The following is a 17,586-nucleotide window of genomic DNA, read 5'->3' as shown; positions in this document are numbered from 1 at the left end:
GAGTGATCTCCGTAGCTCCAGTGTAGATGTTCCATCCGATAAGCGTGCCCGTCTCATCCCGGCGAGGACTGGGCGACATTCTAGGAAATCCACGTCACCCCCCCCCCCCTCCGTGCGCGGAGGGCGGTGCGGGTATTTGGGACAGGGCAGGATGGCGGGGACGGGTGTACCGACCGTCCCCCACAGGAGGAGCCAGGGGCGGGCCGGATGACCCTGAGCGTCGTCACCGACACCCTATCCATCGGCCACAGACATCCTTTGCGAACTGGCACGGCCAGAACTGACCAGGATTTGGCTCAAAGCAATCGCAATGCTTGCAGTGTCAATATGGTGTTAACAATGTACTGACGTTCTGGAATTTCAGCTTTTTATGGTAGATCTATTACAAAGCACTCTTCATTTAAATGCAAACATTACACGGTCAATGATGCGAGATCGAGTCATTGAAGGTTCATACCTAAGCCGTTGGTAAGATTGTCAGTCTGAAACAGTACTAATTAACTGAACGACGTTTGTCCCCTACTATCTGTGGAGACGAGATCTGATCACTGATTTCTCGACGATTTTCTGGTCAGCAGGCACAGCAGCCGCATATCTAACAAATTGGCAGAAGTTCAGAACGTGGAATCGCCGCCCAAAGTTGGGGATCATTTCCAGGCCGGCATGCCGCAAAAAACGCGGCATATGGCCTTCTACTGGGTTTGAACTCAATTTAATCATGTCCGTGAGTTACGTCAGCTTTTCGTCCTGAAAATCATTAATTGGAATCGTTTTTATATCCCATTATGGAGGTGGTTCCTGGAAGGAATGATAACCAGTTCTATAAGTGATTCCAGGCATGATGGTTTGGTCAGAATCTTTTGAATCAAACGCACCGATATATGAATTTGAAAATCGGAATTTAACAGATAGCACCGAAATCAGTGTTTGTGTCAGTCGTGCTTAGGACACGTGAGCTCAGCATATCCAGTAAACACATGGATTCCAAAGTTTTGCATCACAATCAATAGACAAATATTGGAAATAGTGGAAACGCTATTGAGACAATAAGATGCAGCCATGACAGAATGATGCACCTGTCTCGGAGGTCACTTAGTTTACACGTTTCCACTAGAAGCGGGTGAAAACTAAACCATTTCATAATAATGAAATATTTCGTAATGCATATAAAACGATATAGTTTCATATGTTCATTGAAAGGAAAAACGCTAAATGATAAATAAACCAATGATATGCAACCCAGTGTAATAAAGAAATAAGGTGCACTGGTCGGCTCTGAACAGGATGAGTAATACACCATGCTACTCGAAACTTTTGGAGGTAGAAATTTTATAAGAATCGTGTATTTGACAGTAAATGTGACATACAAATGCATTTAAATAATAAAAATAAAATATTGCTGTGACACACAGATTAAGCGATCACACCTGAGCCATGCGACACAAAACACCACTGACGATACAACTAGCAGATACTGTGAAGATGGCAGTAGGCACCGTGCACACAATGATAAAACCGGCTAAAATGTCTACTTGTTTCCATAGCTCTGCTTCCTCGAATAGCCAGGCGTTCGCTTGCTACCGATCGGACGGTAGGCATAGACAGGAACGTAGCCGTATCGGGGTGTTTTCGAAAGACGACCGGCAAATCCACTGACTTCATTAGGGTCTGCTTCGCCAGCTTCGTCCTCAGAGTCATCCTCAGAGTCATCATCAGAGTCTTCATCAGAGCTATCAGCCGAGTCATCACCCGACTCATCGGAGTCCGAGTCCGAGTCATCATCAGAGTCTGACTCGCCATCGGAGTCACTGATCTGTTCACCGTAGTGGGATGGGGGAGGGTACTTTGCCTCGCCCTCGAACGTCACCTCGGCTTTAAAGCCATCCTGGTGATCTGCCAGGTACCGCACCGTCTGTACGCGTCCGTCCGGCAGCGCCACGCGGTAGGTGCCCTCCTGGTCACCCTCCTCGTTGCCCCTCTGCTCCTGCTGGAAGTGGGTGGCGCCGTGGCTCACGCCGTAGGCGAAGCTGTGGGTTTTGTAGCGCTCGGCGTTGTCCCTCGGTCGGACGTGCAGCGCTCGGGTGCCGGCAGAGACGACAGTGAAGAGACAGGCGACGACCAGCAACACAACCAGCAGCAGGAACGGCTGTGGGACACACCGCGGGCGGCAGTGAGGCGTGGATAAATACTACCTCTTGTCACACTTTATGATAAACAACGCGCAGCCCCAACGGATAAATGGTTTGTATTTTGTTAGGCTCGAGTGGTGATAGCCTGATCGTATTTGAACGATTTTTCAGCATTCTTATTGTAAAACTAGATAAACACTCATGTTTGTGATGCAGTTTCATCAAAAAATATTATTTTAATTCCATAAATAAATGCGCAATTGCACTCAATTACGATCTCTAAAATTATTTTATTATAGATATGGAGTGATATTGCAAAGAAGGCACAGAATTGTCCTACCTTCATGTTTCTCAGTTGGTGTATCCCCTCCGCAGTCCGATGTATACTGCCACCATGCTCTATCAGAGTTCTCTATAAGTACCCTCCGGCTGGTCTCGGAGAGCCTTGGCCAAACACCGGGATGCAGTCTGTCCTGCCGACGGCCGGGGGCGGGTGGGGTAGCACAGCGCGCTGATTAAAATCGGGGAAGTTACATCAGCCGTCATTACTCTGTCTGAGACAGAGGGTCACTCCATCTGGCGACCGTCAGCCGACCCTCTGCCAAGGACTGCTCCCATTGTTCCCGAGATTCCCATGCGGTCCGACTGTTCATTATGCTGATTCAATGAATTGTAAACTAATCGATCTAAATACGTCCACGATAGTGATACAATTGTCTTTCGTGAAATTGAAGGCAGAGGTTGTATGTGTAGTAACTGCTAGCTACGTAATAATAATGTGAAGCTGTAAATGTGCCTGAATCATGGTGACATTTATGCAACAAGTGTAAATACTAAATAGTAAACATTGAATTTTTAAACGATATCTTTTATTATGCGTCCACGCTTGAACACAACTAGAGATGTCAGTCGGATACCAGCTTTATGCTGATACCGAGTTGGCATTTGGTATTTCAATCCTAATTTGTTTGGTATTTTGTTGCTATTGCTACCTCACTAACGTGTAAGAGGCTGTGACATTGGCAAAAAGTTGGTATTTCCCTCATATTCCCAAGTTGGTTCGATTTCGGTAGGGTAGTGTGGGGTAATTTGAACATATTTTTACGTCTTCTCCGTTGTACCAAATTCCAGTTCAACCCTGGATGAAGAAAAACTGCTTCAGTAGCGCAAGTGTCACTTGCTTTCACCATGCAAGCCTCATTTTTGGACGAGCCGAGCATACCTTGAATAGCATAGCCTCACTTCTCCACCAAGTCACGGTGTGTTCAAATTGCCCCACCGTGGGGTAATTTGAACATACTGCCTTTACCTGTCATAAAAACGATAGTCTCGCCAGCACCGATGTTGTTTGACCCTTAAACAAATAGGCAGAACAATTCTAAACATACCTTTACTTGAAAAATCAACACAACAGCAAAAATAACAGTTGCAGAGCATCAATATCTGCACGCTGCACACCGGTCAGTTGACAGAATTCGCCCCTCTTCAATTAACAGAACGTCTATCATTTTTGTTCGATAAAAACTCTCCCAACCGTACTACATCTGTTAAAGTGATGCCAATCGAAACCTGGACATTTGGAGTTCTAATTTTGTCTAATGTCCAAATCGGAATTGGTTGGACAAAGGTAGCAGACTGGACAACATTGGACGATGGCTTGCTACACTTCAGCGCTTTTTATAAAGTAATCGTGCATAGCATTGATTGGCGAATGGAAAGCTTGTTAAGCTCTCAATATATTGAACACTTTTTGGCTGGTAAAATTACATGATAAGCAACATAAATGACAGTTTTGAGTGTTGATAGCTGCATTATTTTCGGACATATTTGGACAAATAGTTGACTTTAACATTTTTGGACGGAAAATCAACAAAAATGCTGGACATTAGACGGATATTAGACGTAAATTTTCTAAAACTGGCATCATTTATCTGCTACTGCCTTGGGTCGAAAATATTGGCAAAAAAAAAAAATGGGAGCGTTGTTTTTCGGAGCTATCCCTGTCTTCATTCAAATTCTCACACTATGTTCAAATTACCCCACGCTAAAAGTTATTTAGCCATTTTAAAAAACAGCGCTCAAAAGCAAATTTCTTGGATTGAAGGCACTGATTAGGTCATTATACAACAAAAGCCGTTGCGTATTAGGCGCTAGCAATGCAAGATTTTGCGCTGCAATGAAGTTGCAATGACGTGTTGTTAGGCGTTTTTCCTTGCGAAATTGATTTTTACACTGTGCGTCAACATCTTCATTCCCGGAAACTTTAAACCCCGTTCATATGATAGCCCTTTTTGTTACGATTATTTCTCTCACCGGTCTTATTGTCATGCCACTTATGGATTTTCCGTAATTTTCTGTTATTCACACTATGTTCAAATTGCCCCACATGTTCAAATTACCCCACCCTACCCTATTTCCCATGGTTTTGGTTGGTATTTGGTTTGGCTTCGGTAATTCGAATTATGTAACTGACATCACTAAACAGTAAAAGCAAACGCCCTTTGCAATTAAATCGAATACCTGGAATCACCTCTCCGCATTTTTTTGCATTCAAATACAAGAACTGTTGCAAGCATCAATGCATCAGAAAATACCACATGCATACTACGCCTAGCACATCAAGACACTGTTGTAAAACAATGCTACGTGACTGCAAAACTCAGAAATTTCTAAAAGCTTCAAGCACCAAGATGGTTTTTGAGTTATCTACGAAAAATATGAGAAGGCGTAATCCTTCCCGTCCTGCGAATTGTAACTCTTAATTCACTAACTGCTTCAGCTTTTCACACATAACTTCACGTAAGGGCATAACTATATGACCGGCGTAGCGCCGGCGCCATAGTCTCCCCAGACAGAGCTATAGGCTCAGGAAGGTCAACGCCAGTCCGGTGATAAATTTCCCAGAATTGGGTTACCTCCCGGCCGCTCTAGGAAGTGCATCTTGTCCGGTGTCCGTAACCTTGAGACATGACCCACGGGAGGAGGATTGGGGACAATGGAAGGCGCGGCTTGGGGGTGTGTCCCTCCGTCTACGAGTTTTGATTAACTTATGATATTGTCCTTCGACTGATTTGGTGATAATGCCATCATGTCACAGCGCATATGCGCACAATTAGAGAAGTCTTAAAGGTGAGGCTTATCCCAGTCAGCCATCTCAAATGGGGCTCACATGGGCTAGAAGTGGAGAATCTTGGCTAGTGAATTTACAGGCTCTTAGAGAATGAGAGTAAGGATAAACCTAACAGTATAGACTGAATGATAAACCTACACGGATGCATATTTCAACAACGTATGCGCCCAAAACATCTCACAGTAGTCCGAATAGTCACTTCAAGGAAGCATTCTAGCCATTTCACCCCATTATCAAGTCATTAATTAATCATCCAATTATCTCTAGAAATTATCTCTGGACAAGACACAAAGGATTTAGGTAGCATCCAATTCGGCTCATCCTCAGGACCATTTCCATTCTTCACTTCCTTACTCCATGCTGCAAATTAACTCGTTAAACGCCCCCAGTCGATATCTCGAGAGCCGATGGGTGCAGCGCAACGCGCTAGGCAGCAAACGAAAGAACGTGGCGAGACGCTTCGAATGAGTGCTTGAAAGTTGAGTTTTGAGGTCACAACTCGGGTTCAGGACTGGTCAAACACCTGAAATTGGGCTTTCAGTGCCATAGACTTCAGCACCTCGCACTGGGCGTCTCTCGTCATAAACTCTGTCAAGATTGTGCAAAATGGCCTTCATATAAGTGCTACATTTGCGTTAGATCCATGTAAGGGTCAATGAAGTCAGGGTCAAGGTCAGGTCAATCCGGAAAGAAGATATCCCTGAAAATCAAAATTAACATTTGCAGCATATAGCATATTTTAATGGGTACTTTTAGGCGTTTAGCACGATGATGACATTCATGTAATATACGAGTACCTGTTTCGTCGAACTAAAAGGTCAATTAAAGAAAAGCATGCATGATGTTCGTGAAGTAGTCCCAAGAAATAGCCATGATTCAGTTCAAGGTTTTGTAAAATGTAGAACTATAATCAAAAATCGAATATAGCTACTTTGTTGCTCATGGTATTGCTCACGGTACCTATTGGTCATACACTCGTTGGATGTCTGACCGAATCCAACATATAATCAAGCGATGTCTGCAACTTCAACAATTCGAAGGAAGCACCTGAGTGTATGTAAGAAAGCTACAAAAGCCAAGGCGGCACAAAACAGAGGCATATGGCGAATAGGACCCACCTGTAAATAATGTTGGCTGGGTAATGTGTAGCTCCAAACTCTGACAATATTACCATCCCGGAGACTCACGCACACGACCCTACAGCGACCTGTGCCAGCCAGGGAATCAGAATACATTCAGCGAGCGTGACCCGGGCGGTGCCGGCCTCAGGCGTGTTACGGGTCACCGGTGCAGAAGCGGAGTCAGGTGGCAGGCATTGGGAGGTGCGTCAGCAGACACAGCCATCGCGATATGATCTTGTAACCGATATCGAAAATGAGCCGGCTGGTTAGCAAGACAAGATAGTTCAACATATAGTTGGTAAATTTTAGATATTTCTACATGCCTATCGTTCTTCAGATTCATGAGAGATATTTAACTTTCGGGGCTGCATGCTTCTGTAAAGGTGATTCAGATTGACATGCAGTAATTGACAGTTTTGGAGTCCATAAACCTTCGTCGTTTTCAATGTCCACGAGCCTTCATCACTCACTGAGCTGTGAGGCTTGACTGTCCGAACCACCCATAAAAAATATAGTTAATACCCTGACTCCTATGGTGACCTGTCGGTCGGGACTCGGGGCCGGCTTTGTGCTAGAGGGCCGACCTCTCGCTCTCACGGGTTACGGACAAAAGTACGTATCGCTAAAGTACGTAGGACAAAAGTACGTAAGCAAAAGTACGTAGGATTAAAGTACGTATCGCAGAGGTACGTACAGTATAAAGTACGTATGGACAAAAGTACGTTAGGGACAAAAGTACGTATCGCAGAAGTACGTACAGTATAAAGTACGTATGGACAAAAGTACGTCAGGGACAAAAGTACGTATCGCAGAAGTACGTACAGCATAAAGTACGTATGGACAAAAGTACGTCAGGGACAAAAGTACGTATAGCTAATGTACGTAGGGTAAAAAGTACGTATGGACAAAAGTACGTCAGGGACAAAAGTACGTATCGCAGAAGTACGTAGGGTATAAAGTACGTATGGACAAAAGTACGTCACGGACAAAAGTACGTATAGCTAATGTACGTAGGGTAAAAAGTACGTATGGACAAAAGTACGTCACGGACAAAAGTACGTATGGCAGAAGTACGTAGGGTATAAAGTACGTAAACGTATGGACAAAAGTACGTCACGTACAAAAGCACATATAGCAAATGTACGTAGGGTATAAAGTAGGGTAAAGACGCAAGGTAAAGACCTTGGACAAGACGCCCCAGCTAATTTATTTTGCTACCTAGGCCTACCTAAATTTTGTCCTACATCACCTGGAAGGCCAAATTTGTGCTCAATGTGTTCTTTGGAGTGAGGGCTGCGGAGTCGATGGATTTTCGGCGACTCCGACTCCGACTCCGACTCCGGCTTTCAAAAACCAGCTCCGACTCCGACTCCGACTCCGGGCAGAATTGTCGACTCCGACCGACTCCAACTCCCGACTCCAACTCCGCAGACCTAGCAGGGCTGCGGAGTCGACAGATTTTCGGTGACTCCGATTCCGACTCCGGCTCGGGTTTCTAAAATCGACTCCGACTCCGACTCCGACTCCGGTCACAACTGTCGACTCCGACCGACTCCGACTCCGACTCCGACTCCGACTCCGCAGCCCTGCAGTTTGGACATTTTACTTTAAATTCCACCCCTCAAATTCATTCACTTATGATCGGACTCCCAGCTAGGAAGTGATTTGTGAAGCAACTGCAAAGGGGCATTTTGCCCCAACCCCAGGGCAAAACGCCCCACGGCCTGAGGCAAGAAGCCCCATACTCTAGAGTCTAGCTTAAAGATTAACATGGTAGTTGGCTAAATCTTATACGAGAGGTCCGTTAGACCGCTGGAGGCACGGCACTGAAGTTAGCACCTTCCATCCTATCAGGTGTTCAGCTATGACACTATTGTATGAGCAGGTTTTTCACGTGCCTCATAAGACCAAATAATAAACTATTGCAATGCAAATCAGTTAACAATACACTTCCTTTGCCATACAGTTGCTGAGAAAAATACATATAAATGCATAGAAACTTGCTGTTTGCCAGCTACCGAGCATTAGGAAGTGGGTAGTCCGAACAACACATGAGGTAAGACGCCCCATGGGGCTTTTTGCCCCGCGACCTACTGGGGCGTTTTACCCCATCACGTAGTTCGGTTAGCGAACAACGCCTTGCGCTCCAGCAAGACATAATTTAACACGAACCAACCCGGCATTATAAGCGTTAGACAATAGTTGTTCAAAATACATAAAAGTCGTTAACCTGATGTGGACTATAAAAGAACGCGATGATACATAATTAGATAACCAAACATAAAAATCACTCAAAAAACACATTTTTGGCTATATCTCCCTAGAGAGTTATCACAATTTCTTTCCAGACTGCTCATAGGTATAATGATCATATAGTGCACGTTTAAGAGAAGAGAGGATCTTTCCCCAGAACCCTGTCAGTTCCGAGAAGCATCGGTGAGGCCGCCAGGCGTTTTACCTCGGCGGGGCGACTTGCCCCGGTCTACCCTACGTGTGGACCAAAGTACGTCACGGACAAAAGTACGTATAGCAAATGTACGTAGGGTATAAAGCAGGGTTGTGCTTGACTCATGAGTCGAGTCAGAAATTTGACTCGACTCTAACTCAAATAAGTCAGATTTGAGTCGAGTCGGATGAAATGTTCAGCTATTGAGTTGAGTCAGAGTTGAGTCGGACAAAAATATTAAGGCGTTGAGTTGAGTCAGAGTTGAGTCAGTAAAATAACTTTTGACATTGAGTTGAGTCAAACATTTAGGAACATGAGTCAGCTGACTCAACTTTCTAGAAACAAGCTTTTCATCCCCCCCCCCCGCTTAACAACTTCGCCCTGGCTCTGCTGCCGGATTTTTTTTCCACCCCCGCCCCCGCTCAACAACTTTTTTATCTGAGTCAATTTTGAGTCAACTCACTTGACTCAACAAAAAAAAAAATTGAGTCAAGTTTGAGTCGACTCATATTTTCATTGAGCCGCTTGAGTCATGAGTCGAGTCAAGGGAAAAAATCAGCTCCTTGTTTGAGTCAGAGTTGAGTCAGGGCTTTCTGAAGTTGAATGATGAGTCGAGTCGGCAATTTTTTTTTTAGTCGAGCACAACCCTATAAAGTACGTACCCCACCCATGGGGTAAGGTGATCAATGTGCAATACCTTTCTTACTCTTAATTTAATGAGCATTTGTTACAAGGCATAGCAAAATTTCTCGATGAGTAAATTGGGCGAAAGGGACAAAGCTATATTATTTGGTACCTATATGAATTTATCATGAGTTCCCTGTAGTCTGGCAACAGGGCAGCAATAAAGAAAAAGTGGCTCAACTTCCACTACTATACCCTACTTCTAGCATCCGTACTTATACACTACGTACTTTGGCATACGAACCGTACGTACTTTTGGCATACGTACTTTTTACACTACGTACTTTTGCATACGAACTTTTGCGTACGAACATTTGCGTACGTACTTTTGGCATACGTGCTTTATACACTACGTACTTTTGCAAACGTACTTTTGCGTACGAACATTTGCGTACGTACTTTTGGCATACGTACTTTATACACTACGTACTTTTGCATACGAACTTTTGCGTACGAATATTTGCGTACGTACTTTTGGCATACATACTTTTTACACTACGTACTTTTGCATACGTACTTTTGCGTACGAACATTTGCGTACGTACTTTTGGCATACGTACTTTATGCACTACGTACTTTTTCATACGTACTTTTACGTACGAGCATTTGCGTACGTACTTTTGACATACGTACTTTATGCACTACGTACTTTTGCATACGTACTTTTGCGTACGAACATTTGCGTACGTACTTTTGGCATACGAACTTTAGCGCCTACGTATATTTGCGTACGAACATTTGCATACGTACTTTTGTCCTACGTACTTTAGCGATACGTACTTTAGTCCTAAAATCCGCTCTCACACAGTAGTCGCTGCGCCGTGGCAGGGGGCGCTGGCCTCGCCGCCTGTGAAGGAGTTTGTGAGTCCAGGCAGCGTGGGTGATGGTGAGAGCCGTTCGTCTGGTGCACGCCGAGGACTATCCTCGCATGGAGAGGCATTGCATCTCTCAGCTCTTCGTGGTACTGCTCTCTTAGGCTGATGGCAAGACGGTGTCAACTCTCATTATTGTTTCTGCTTTACTCGGCAATGTAGTATCACCTTCGAAGACACTTGTGCGTTTCGAACATTTAGTGATATCTTTATTGGTGTCACGAAGGTAATTCCAGATAATTGGAATTTGTTGTCAACAACTCTCGACCAAAATGAGTTAGCGGGTCTGGACAATTGTCATTAATAAACTCAGAATGAGCTGCAGAACCGAATATTCAAATGTGAAATCGAATGCAACATGCACAACTCTTTCGTCTAGCTTCCTGACCCGGCCGATTTCGAGCTGACCATATCCTGAGTCCTAACAAATATTTGCTGCGCTTTTTAAAGACCAGCACGCTTTTTATGATCTAGACTAATAGGTGATCCTATAGACAGAAAATATTATCCTTTCAGCAAGGATCTGAATCAACAACGATAACTCCGATGGCTGGTGCTGGCTATGGGGTATTCAACGGGACCCAATCCATTTGATTTGGACTACCTGAAGATGACTTTTGTTTACGTACTGTTTTTTTTTTTTTACAGAGCTTTGTTATATTTTCGTTCGATGAACCTTTACAGGAAACGAAAAGTGCAATCGCAGCTAAGCTAAGACACCGCTCTAGCCCATCAAAGTCCAAAGTATCCCACTAACGACATGCTTTCTTATGCATGAAGGAGATTTAGGGGCACTATAAGAAGCGGCAGGTCACTCATGGAGGCTTTGTCAAGGAAAAAAAACTACTCAAAAAGTGGTGTTACGTAACCAACAATGCGTCTCAATCAGCTTACTCCGACTGCAGTGTCGATGCAGAGTGGTAAAGTAAGTGCGTATTTCTTGACGAAAGGCACTTTACTCTCGCCGCCGAGGGGGTGCCGCCCTCCCCCCCGTATGATTTTTTTTTTTCGCGATGGCTCCGAACACACCGGCAATAGAGAACTGAAATTTGGCATATCTGACCTTTGATTCAAGCCTGATCTTGTGACACCAGAACATTTTCAGGGCAGGTCAGGTCACTGACCGTCACTGGTCAGGTTGCGTCATAAGTAAACCTCTGCACAGTCCTCAGATGTCACAATTTTGCAACGCCCTTGGCAGTGCCAGAGGAACTTTCACGGGGAGATGGAACTTGCAGGACGATGTATCCTCCAGAGGTCTCACAATTTGTATATCTCGGATTATTTCTAACCCGGCACCGCCTGGGCTATTTCCGTACCCACGACAGCCTGAGGGGGGGGGGGTCGGATCCGACCCCCCCCCCTGTTATCTCGAGAACCAATGGTCGTATCGAGCCCCGCGAGGCGGCGTTCGAAAGGTCTCTACGAGACCTTCCCAAAGCACTCTTAAGATTTTAAGATTGAGGTCAACTTTCGGGTCAAGGTCAGGTCAAAGGTCAAATTCAGGGGTTTTGCATGAATCGGCTTACGGACAGCGGAATCGATAGCTGCTGCTCGAAACTCACCAAAAATGACCTCAAAGGCCTAGTGAAGGTACCATGTGCGTATAGGGGTCATACTAAGCACGGGTCAAGGTCAGGTCAGGTCACGAAAGGTCACGGTTTTCACTTTCTGCTACATGGGCGTGCGACACATGTTTCATTGGCTTATTTTTCACGCCGAATCCGATGGTAATGGTTATATGTGACCCCAAGTCACTGTGCTGGTGATAAGTGCGCATTGAAAGCATAAAAAATCGTTTATATTATACATAACTAAACGAGGGCTAAGAAAAAAGTCAATTTTTCAACTTTTTATTTTTGACATAAAAATGCACTTTTCTAGACGAACTTTGTCCCAGAAATCTAGCGGTGCCATTTGTTTTCACATGCGATGTTCAGAAGTGCCTCTAATTCACGAAAATGCTTATGACGTCACTATGCCCTATGCATGTTTGAGCTATTTCTTACAATTTGGGGGTCAAAAATCAAGATAGAAAGTTGAAATTTGGGGCATCTAATGTTCTAATAGAGCTCTACAACATTTATTCCGGTTTTTTGGAAATTCCCGAAATTTTGGATTTTATTAGCTGTTTTCAAAAAATATAGTTTTTTGAATTTTTAGGGGTGAATAACGCATATTATGGAAAATCCGAGATAGCCATTTTAAAGAACTCGTTAAGCTGCGTCTTTTCATGTCCTTAATTTGCAATTTGCTTTAAACTCTGATTTTTTGCGATTTTTTAAACATTTACCACTTTTTGACTAAAAACGCCATGTAGTTACATCACTAAAATCGATATATCTCAAAAAATTTGAATTTTTTTTCTTAAAAATTGCACAGGAGACGTCAAATTGATGGGGGAGAAGGTATGCCAAGTTTCAAGTAGATAGCGAAAGTGGTTCATGAGTTATTCAAGAAAAACGGAGGGGGGGGGGGGGGTCGGATCCGACCCCCCCAGGCGGTCGCGGGCTAAAGGTCACATGCAGTCAGGTCGGTCACGTGACATGACCATTATAAGTCAACGGGGAAAATGAAAACTGCTATTTTGGCGATGGGAACGATCTCAAACTACCTCAAGCACACGGAAGCCTGAATGCACTCCTTGCAAGGTTAGATGCTTCACGTTTGAATATGACGTCATTGATGATGTCACTAAGGTCATAAGAGTTTTCTTCAATAACTCCCGATCAAATTGAGCTAGCGAGTCGGGAAGGCCACTAATGGACTCAGGAAGACCTGCCGAATCGCATGATATGCGATATGACCTCCTTCGACCAACTTTGCGACCTGGGGGCTCTGACCTGACCATGACCCGAGGTCAACACTTTAAGTTGACCTAACCAGAACAAAAAGTATACCATTCGACGCGCCTCAGCGAGGCGAACACGCTGATGCCAAAATGGCGGCTCTGCGGCCGTTTTTGCGAAGTTATTTATCAAAACCGAACCCGTACCTTGGGCCCCTTGACCTGACCTCAGAGGTCATGGTTGATCTGAGACCTTAAAGTCAGGTACCAATCGCTGAGTCTCGCAACGGCGCACACGCCCGTTTTTTTCCGCGAGGCTCTAGCTCCATCAGGGGTGAGACGGCGAGAGGGGTCGTATGTACCCCTCTCCCTCTCCTCGGCCGGCGCATGTGTAGAAAACCAATAGGTTCGGCGAGGGTTCATGCTTTCCTAAAATGAATGATGCGCAAGACCCAATTTAGGTTGTCATTAAAGGCGGCTCAATAAGTTTTTGTGTTAGCAGGATAGGAGGCATAACAAGCAAGTTCTTTTGGTCAACTCCAATATGTTTCCCATTAGGAACTGATTATGAGGCGGTGATTACTAGTTCCGTGAAGTCGGTCCGGTCGGCAGACATAACGTAACCACTGCTCAGAAGCGCATTACAGATAAGACATTCAAGACTATATTTTGATCATTACGTAAAACAGAGTTAACAAGCACTTTACGACACACAAGTATTGTGACTAGTTGTACACGGGCCGGTAGGCATAGATAGGAATCAGCTCCTCCTGCTCCTGCTCCTCCTCCTGCTCCTGCTCCTGCTCCTCCTCCTGCTCGTAGGAGTCCTGCTCGGGGTACTGGGCCTCGCCCTCGTAGCTGACCTCGGCCGTGTAGCCGGTCTCGTCGCCGGCCGAGTAGCGGACCGTCTGCACACGGCCGTCGGGCAGGTTGACGGCGTACTCGCCCTCCACGTCACCCTCCTCGTCGCCCTGCTCGCTCTGAGAGAACACGGTGTCGTCGTCCTCGACGGCGTAGCTGAACTCGTAGGGTGTGTGTTCGACGTCCTGGTGCTCCTGCTCGTCTCCGTACTGGCCCAGATCGCTGGCCGAAGCCGCCGCCACCAGGGCAAACAGGACAAACAGAACCTGAGAAAACGGACAACAGATTTCGATATGTGACTGTGCTGTATACATTATCGTACAAGGGGTTTGTGAATATGTGGTCATGCAAGGAAATAATTAAACTCACACTGTTATAAGTTTCACATTGCAAGAAATCAAGCGATCATTGCGCATGGAAAAAAGTTAGGAACAGTTGTAAGCTGTGATCACTTTGCTCCCTACTCCCTAATTTACCTTATCCATATTTAGTTTAAACCAGAAATCCAATGCTAGCAAATATAATTTACAAGATCCAATCATTTTTGTCATACCTTCATGATTATATCTGGATAGCTGATGCCGGACCGTTTGTAAAAGGCGTACTACTCGAGCTGTGCCTCCAAGAGAACTGATGCCCTGAATTCCATCTCGAATGTCTTTATATCTGGCTACTGCCTTGGACTCTGGTGTAGTAGTGTTCACACATTACGTCTCAAACTGGTTTGTGACACGGGACTTTGCGTAACGCGCCTCCATTTGACCTTATCTCTGTGTCTGCCCGACTGGACAGTGGACAGGTGTCACCGTGTTGTCGCGCCCTCCGGAGAGGCGGGTCATAATGTGCTCCTGACCTGCCCCGACGTTTGCCGGAACCTCAACGATCATTTCAAGGTGGTCAAAGCACCATATCATCGCTGCCCTCAGTGTATGCGCTTTAGCCGCCCTTGGAAACGTCAACGTTTTATGTATGTGCCCAGCCAATAACAGAAGAGAGCCCGTTTTCCCACACTATTTATGAATGCCAAGCGCATGTTGTAAGTATGTACATCCATGTATCTTTGTAATGCGCGCAAATGTGCCGTGCTTTTTTGTCACGGCAAGGAAGTAGGTAACGTCCCCACTGGCAGCACGGCAATAAACACTTTTCAACGACGACAAAAACAATAAGTATGTGCCGTTTTATCGAGGTTAGTCACTAAAACGCAGGCCCTACCACTTTAATTGCCTCAGCTCAGTATTGTTGGTGAGGAGCGAACCCAGGCTGTTACGCAATGCGTAACGCATGTCTGCTCTCAGAGGCCAAGCGCCGATCACGTGTACGGGGGAGGGGTAGAGGTGGGAGGGGAGAGGTGGGAGGGGAGGACGCGGCACCAGCTGGACTGGCGGGACGACCACGGTCACGCAGATAGCATTTCTGTGTGACCTGTCACGCCCGGCGCCGGAGCGAATATTGCCTCACCGGGCGACCTGTGTTTGTCTTTCGTCACCTGCGGTTGACATTGGAGGTAGGTCGCATACCAGGAGCAAAAAATGTGATTAGGATAATAAAACAATGTTAACAGAAAGCATGTTTTATGAACGTGAGTATACGTTTATGTCACACTTCAATTTTCCGCCCGTCAGTCGATGCTGAGAATTTCAGTGAGTCCAACCCACGCCTACGAAACCCTACTCGTTTCCTTGGAGGATGAACTGGGGCTTCAGCTCTCAGTGAGCGGCTTCTTTAGATGTTTTCCAATGGTTATTGACCTAGGTAGAAGCGATCAGGATAGGCTGCAAATAAACATGTCAGGTACGGATGGCCGAGGTGATGGCTTTTCTGAAAATAAGCCGTCGGACATTCAGAGCGAGATGCAGATAGGAGGACGTTCACATCGTTTGATTGACGGCTCTAAAGAATATCTACAATTTCGACTTTGAACTGCAATCCAAATGTGAGCCCTAATGCAATACCCTAATGAAATAATCACTGTTGTCTATCTAAATACAATGATTCGCATCTCAACTGAAATGGGCTGCTGTAAAGCCAAATGCCATGTCTGCTGAGCTCTGGGCCCACCTGACGTTGATCAGGGTGCGCGGCCAAAGAAATGCACCAAAGCATAAATATCCGTAAAACATCTTTCGTGGTATTCAGCAGTACAATGTTATATGCATGTTTTGATTATATCAACCTATACAAAGGATAGGTAGCTACAGGTACTCACCCGGGCTTACACGAAAATGGCTTGCACATTTGGATGCATGGGGTGAATTGAGAACATTCAGGGTTACGAGTGCTATTTGCCCAACGTTTAGTCCTTCTTATCTTGACCAATAGCTAGTTGTCATGACCAAATGAGTATCAAGCATCATGAAAAAAGACAGATGCATGCAGATTGAAGGTGTAAGAAGGTGTGGCACATGACAGGCGAAATCACTGATTTAGCCTTGAGCCTGGTAATCAGGAGCGAGCACTGAAGTTCGACACACCGCAGAGGAAAGGTGGCCCACGAAGAGGATATAGTCGTCATGCGATCTAAAGGAAGTTTATTGTAGTCGTATAGAGTTGTGGAGATCGGTATCGATGTAAAAATGGCGCCAACAAAACCCCGGCATACCAGATATATAAAGCACACTACTCTGAGCCAGTGTGAGGAAAACCTGGCGGTGCTGCCTCATCGTACCATTAAAGCTGTAAAACAATACTGTACCGCGTGTAACAAACTATCGATCGGCAAGGGTAACGCAGTGCCGTCACTGATAACAAACTATAATAGTGTATCATAATTTATACAAAAATACAAATTGCAAAGTGCAACTGGTCATTGATAGCTTGAAACGACGTAAGCACAATGCGCACCAGCATAGCCTCAGATTTCATAGGTATTATTGCTTTGCCACCAGGATTTTATGAAAAAAAACATAATTTAATTATAGCTCAAGGAAAGAATGGTATTTTCCCTTGCAGGACGAGACGAATGGAAAAAGAATGCGCAAATGTTTATTTGCGTTTTTGTTTGTAAGGCAAATCTGACTGACAGCAAACCTGTTTTTTTCGAATAGACGATATTTTTAATTAAGCACAGAAGACGGATGGTTATGCATTTTAAAACATCATCTTATCCGACCTCATATCGATTTCGAAGTGAATCAGTAATAGGCCCGTCTCCCATCGCTCATCTCCGTGAAAATGTAGCAGAACTGCAGTTAAAGACATCACCTCTGATCAAAACCAACACGATATTCGTGGTCAGCACCCCGGAAAACCACATAGCAGCCACACTTACAGGTCCCGATTTTCCCGGTTTTCGGGTCATTGACCTGACCTGGAAGGTCACCCGATGACCTAGGACCTTAAAATTGGGTATCATCGGCTTCCTCTTGTGACGGGCAGCACGCTCGTTTTTTCCGCGAAGCTCTAGCTCGATCAGGGGCCAAACGCGTGGGGGTCGTACCAACCCCCCCCCCCCTTGTGCCGTCGAAGGACGCGAAATGGCCTGTGCCGGCGAGGGTTAAAAGCAAAATCGTAGGCTCCGTGGCATTTGTGTGCTAGCTTCATAAGCAAAAACAT

At 45.2% G+C, this 17,586-nt stretch overlaps 2 protein-coding genes across 2 annotated transcripts; both read right to left on the bottom strand.

Annotated features, from left to right (window-relative positions):
* Window positions 1-1,442: 1,442 nt before the first annotated feature.
* Window positions 1,443-6,532, bottom strand: LOC122383741 (serine-aspartate repeat-containing protein C-like). The gene is made up of 3 exons (XM_043370474.1): window positions 6,378-6,532; window positions 2,470-2,602; window positions 1,443-2,146 (listed from the first exon to the last, which is right to left on the bottom strand). Exons 2-3 carry the CDS (start codon window positions 2,473-2,475, stop codon window positions 1,529-1,531), a joined length of 624 nt encoding a protein of 207 aa, XP_043226409.1. The 5' UTR covers window positions 2,476-2,602; window positions 6,378-6,532; the 3' UTR covers window positions 1,443-1,528.
* A 7,363-nt stretch (window positions 6,533-13,895) lies between these two features.
* On the bottom strand, window positions 13,896-14,617 carry LOC122383768 (adult-specific cuticular protein ACP-20-like). The gene is made up of 2 exons (XM_043370519.1): window positions 14,585-14,617; window positions 13,896-14,297 (listed from the first exon to the last, which is right to left on the bottom strand). Exons 1-2 carry the CDS (start codon window positions 14,588-14,590, stop codon window positions 13,896-13,898), a joined length of 408 nt encoding a protein of 135 aa, XP_043226454.1. The 5' UTR covers window positions 14,591-14,617.
* Between the last annotated feature and the right edge of the window lie 2,969 nt (window positions 14,618-17,586).

Source organism: Amphibalanus amphitrite, unplaced genomic scaffold (genome assembly GCF_019059575.1).
Source record: "Amphibalanus amphitrite isolate SeventyFive unplaced genomic scaffold, NRLGWU_Aamphi_draft 000172F_arrow, whole genome shotgun sequence".
In the NCBI taxonomy this organism is placed as follows: Eukaryota; Metazoa; Arthropoda; class Thecostraca; order Balanomorpha; family Balanidae; genus Amphibalanus; species Amphibalanus amphitrite.
Note: the sequence above shows the minus strand (reverse complement) of the source record. Positions and strands in the feature narration are given on the sequence as shown.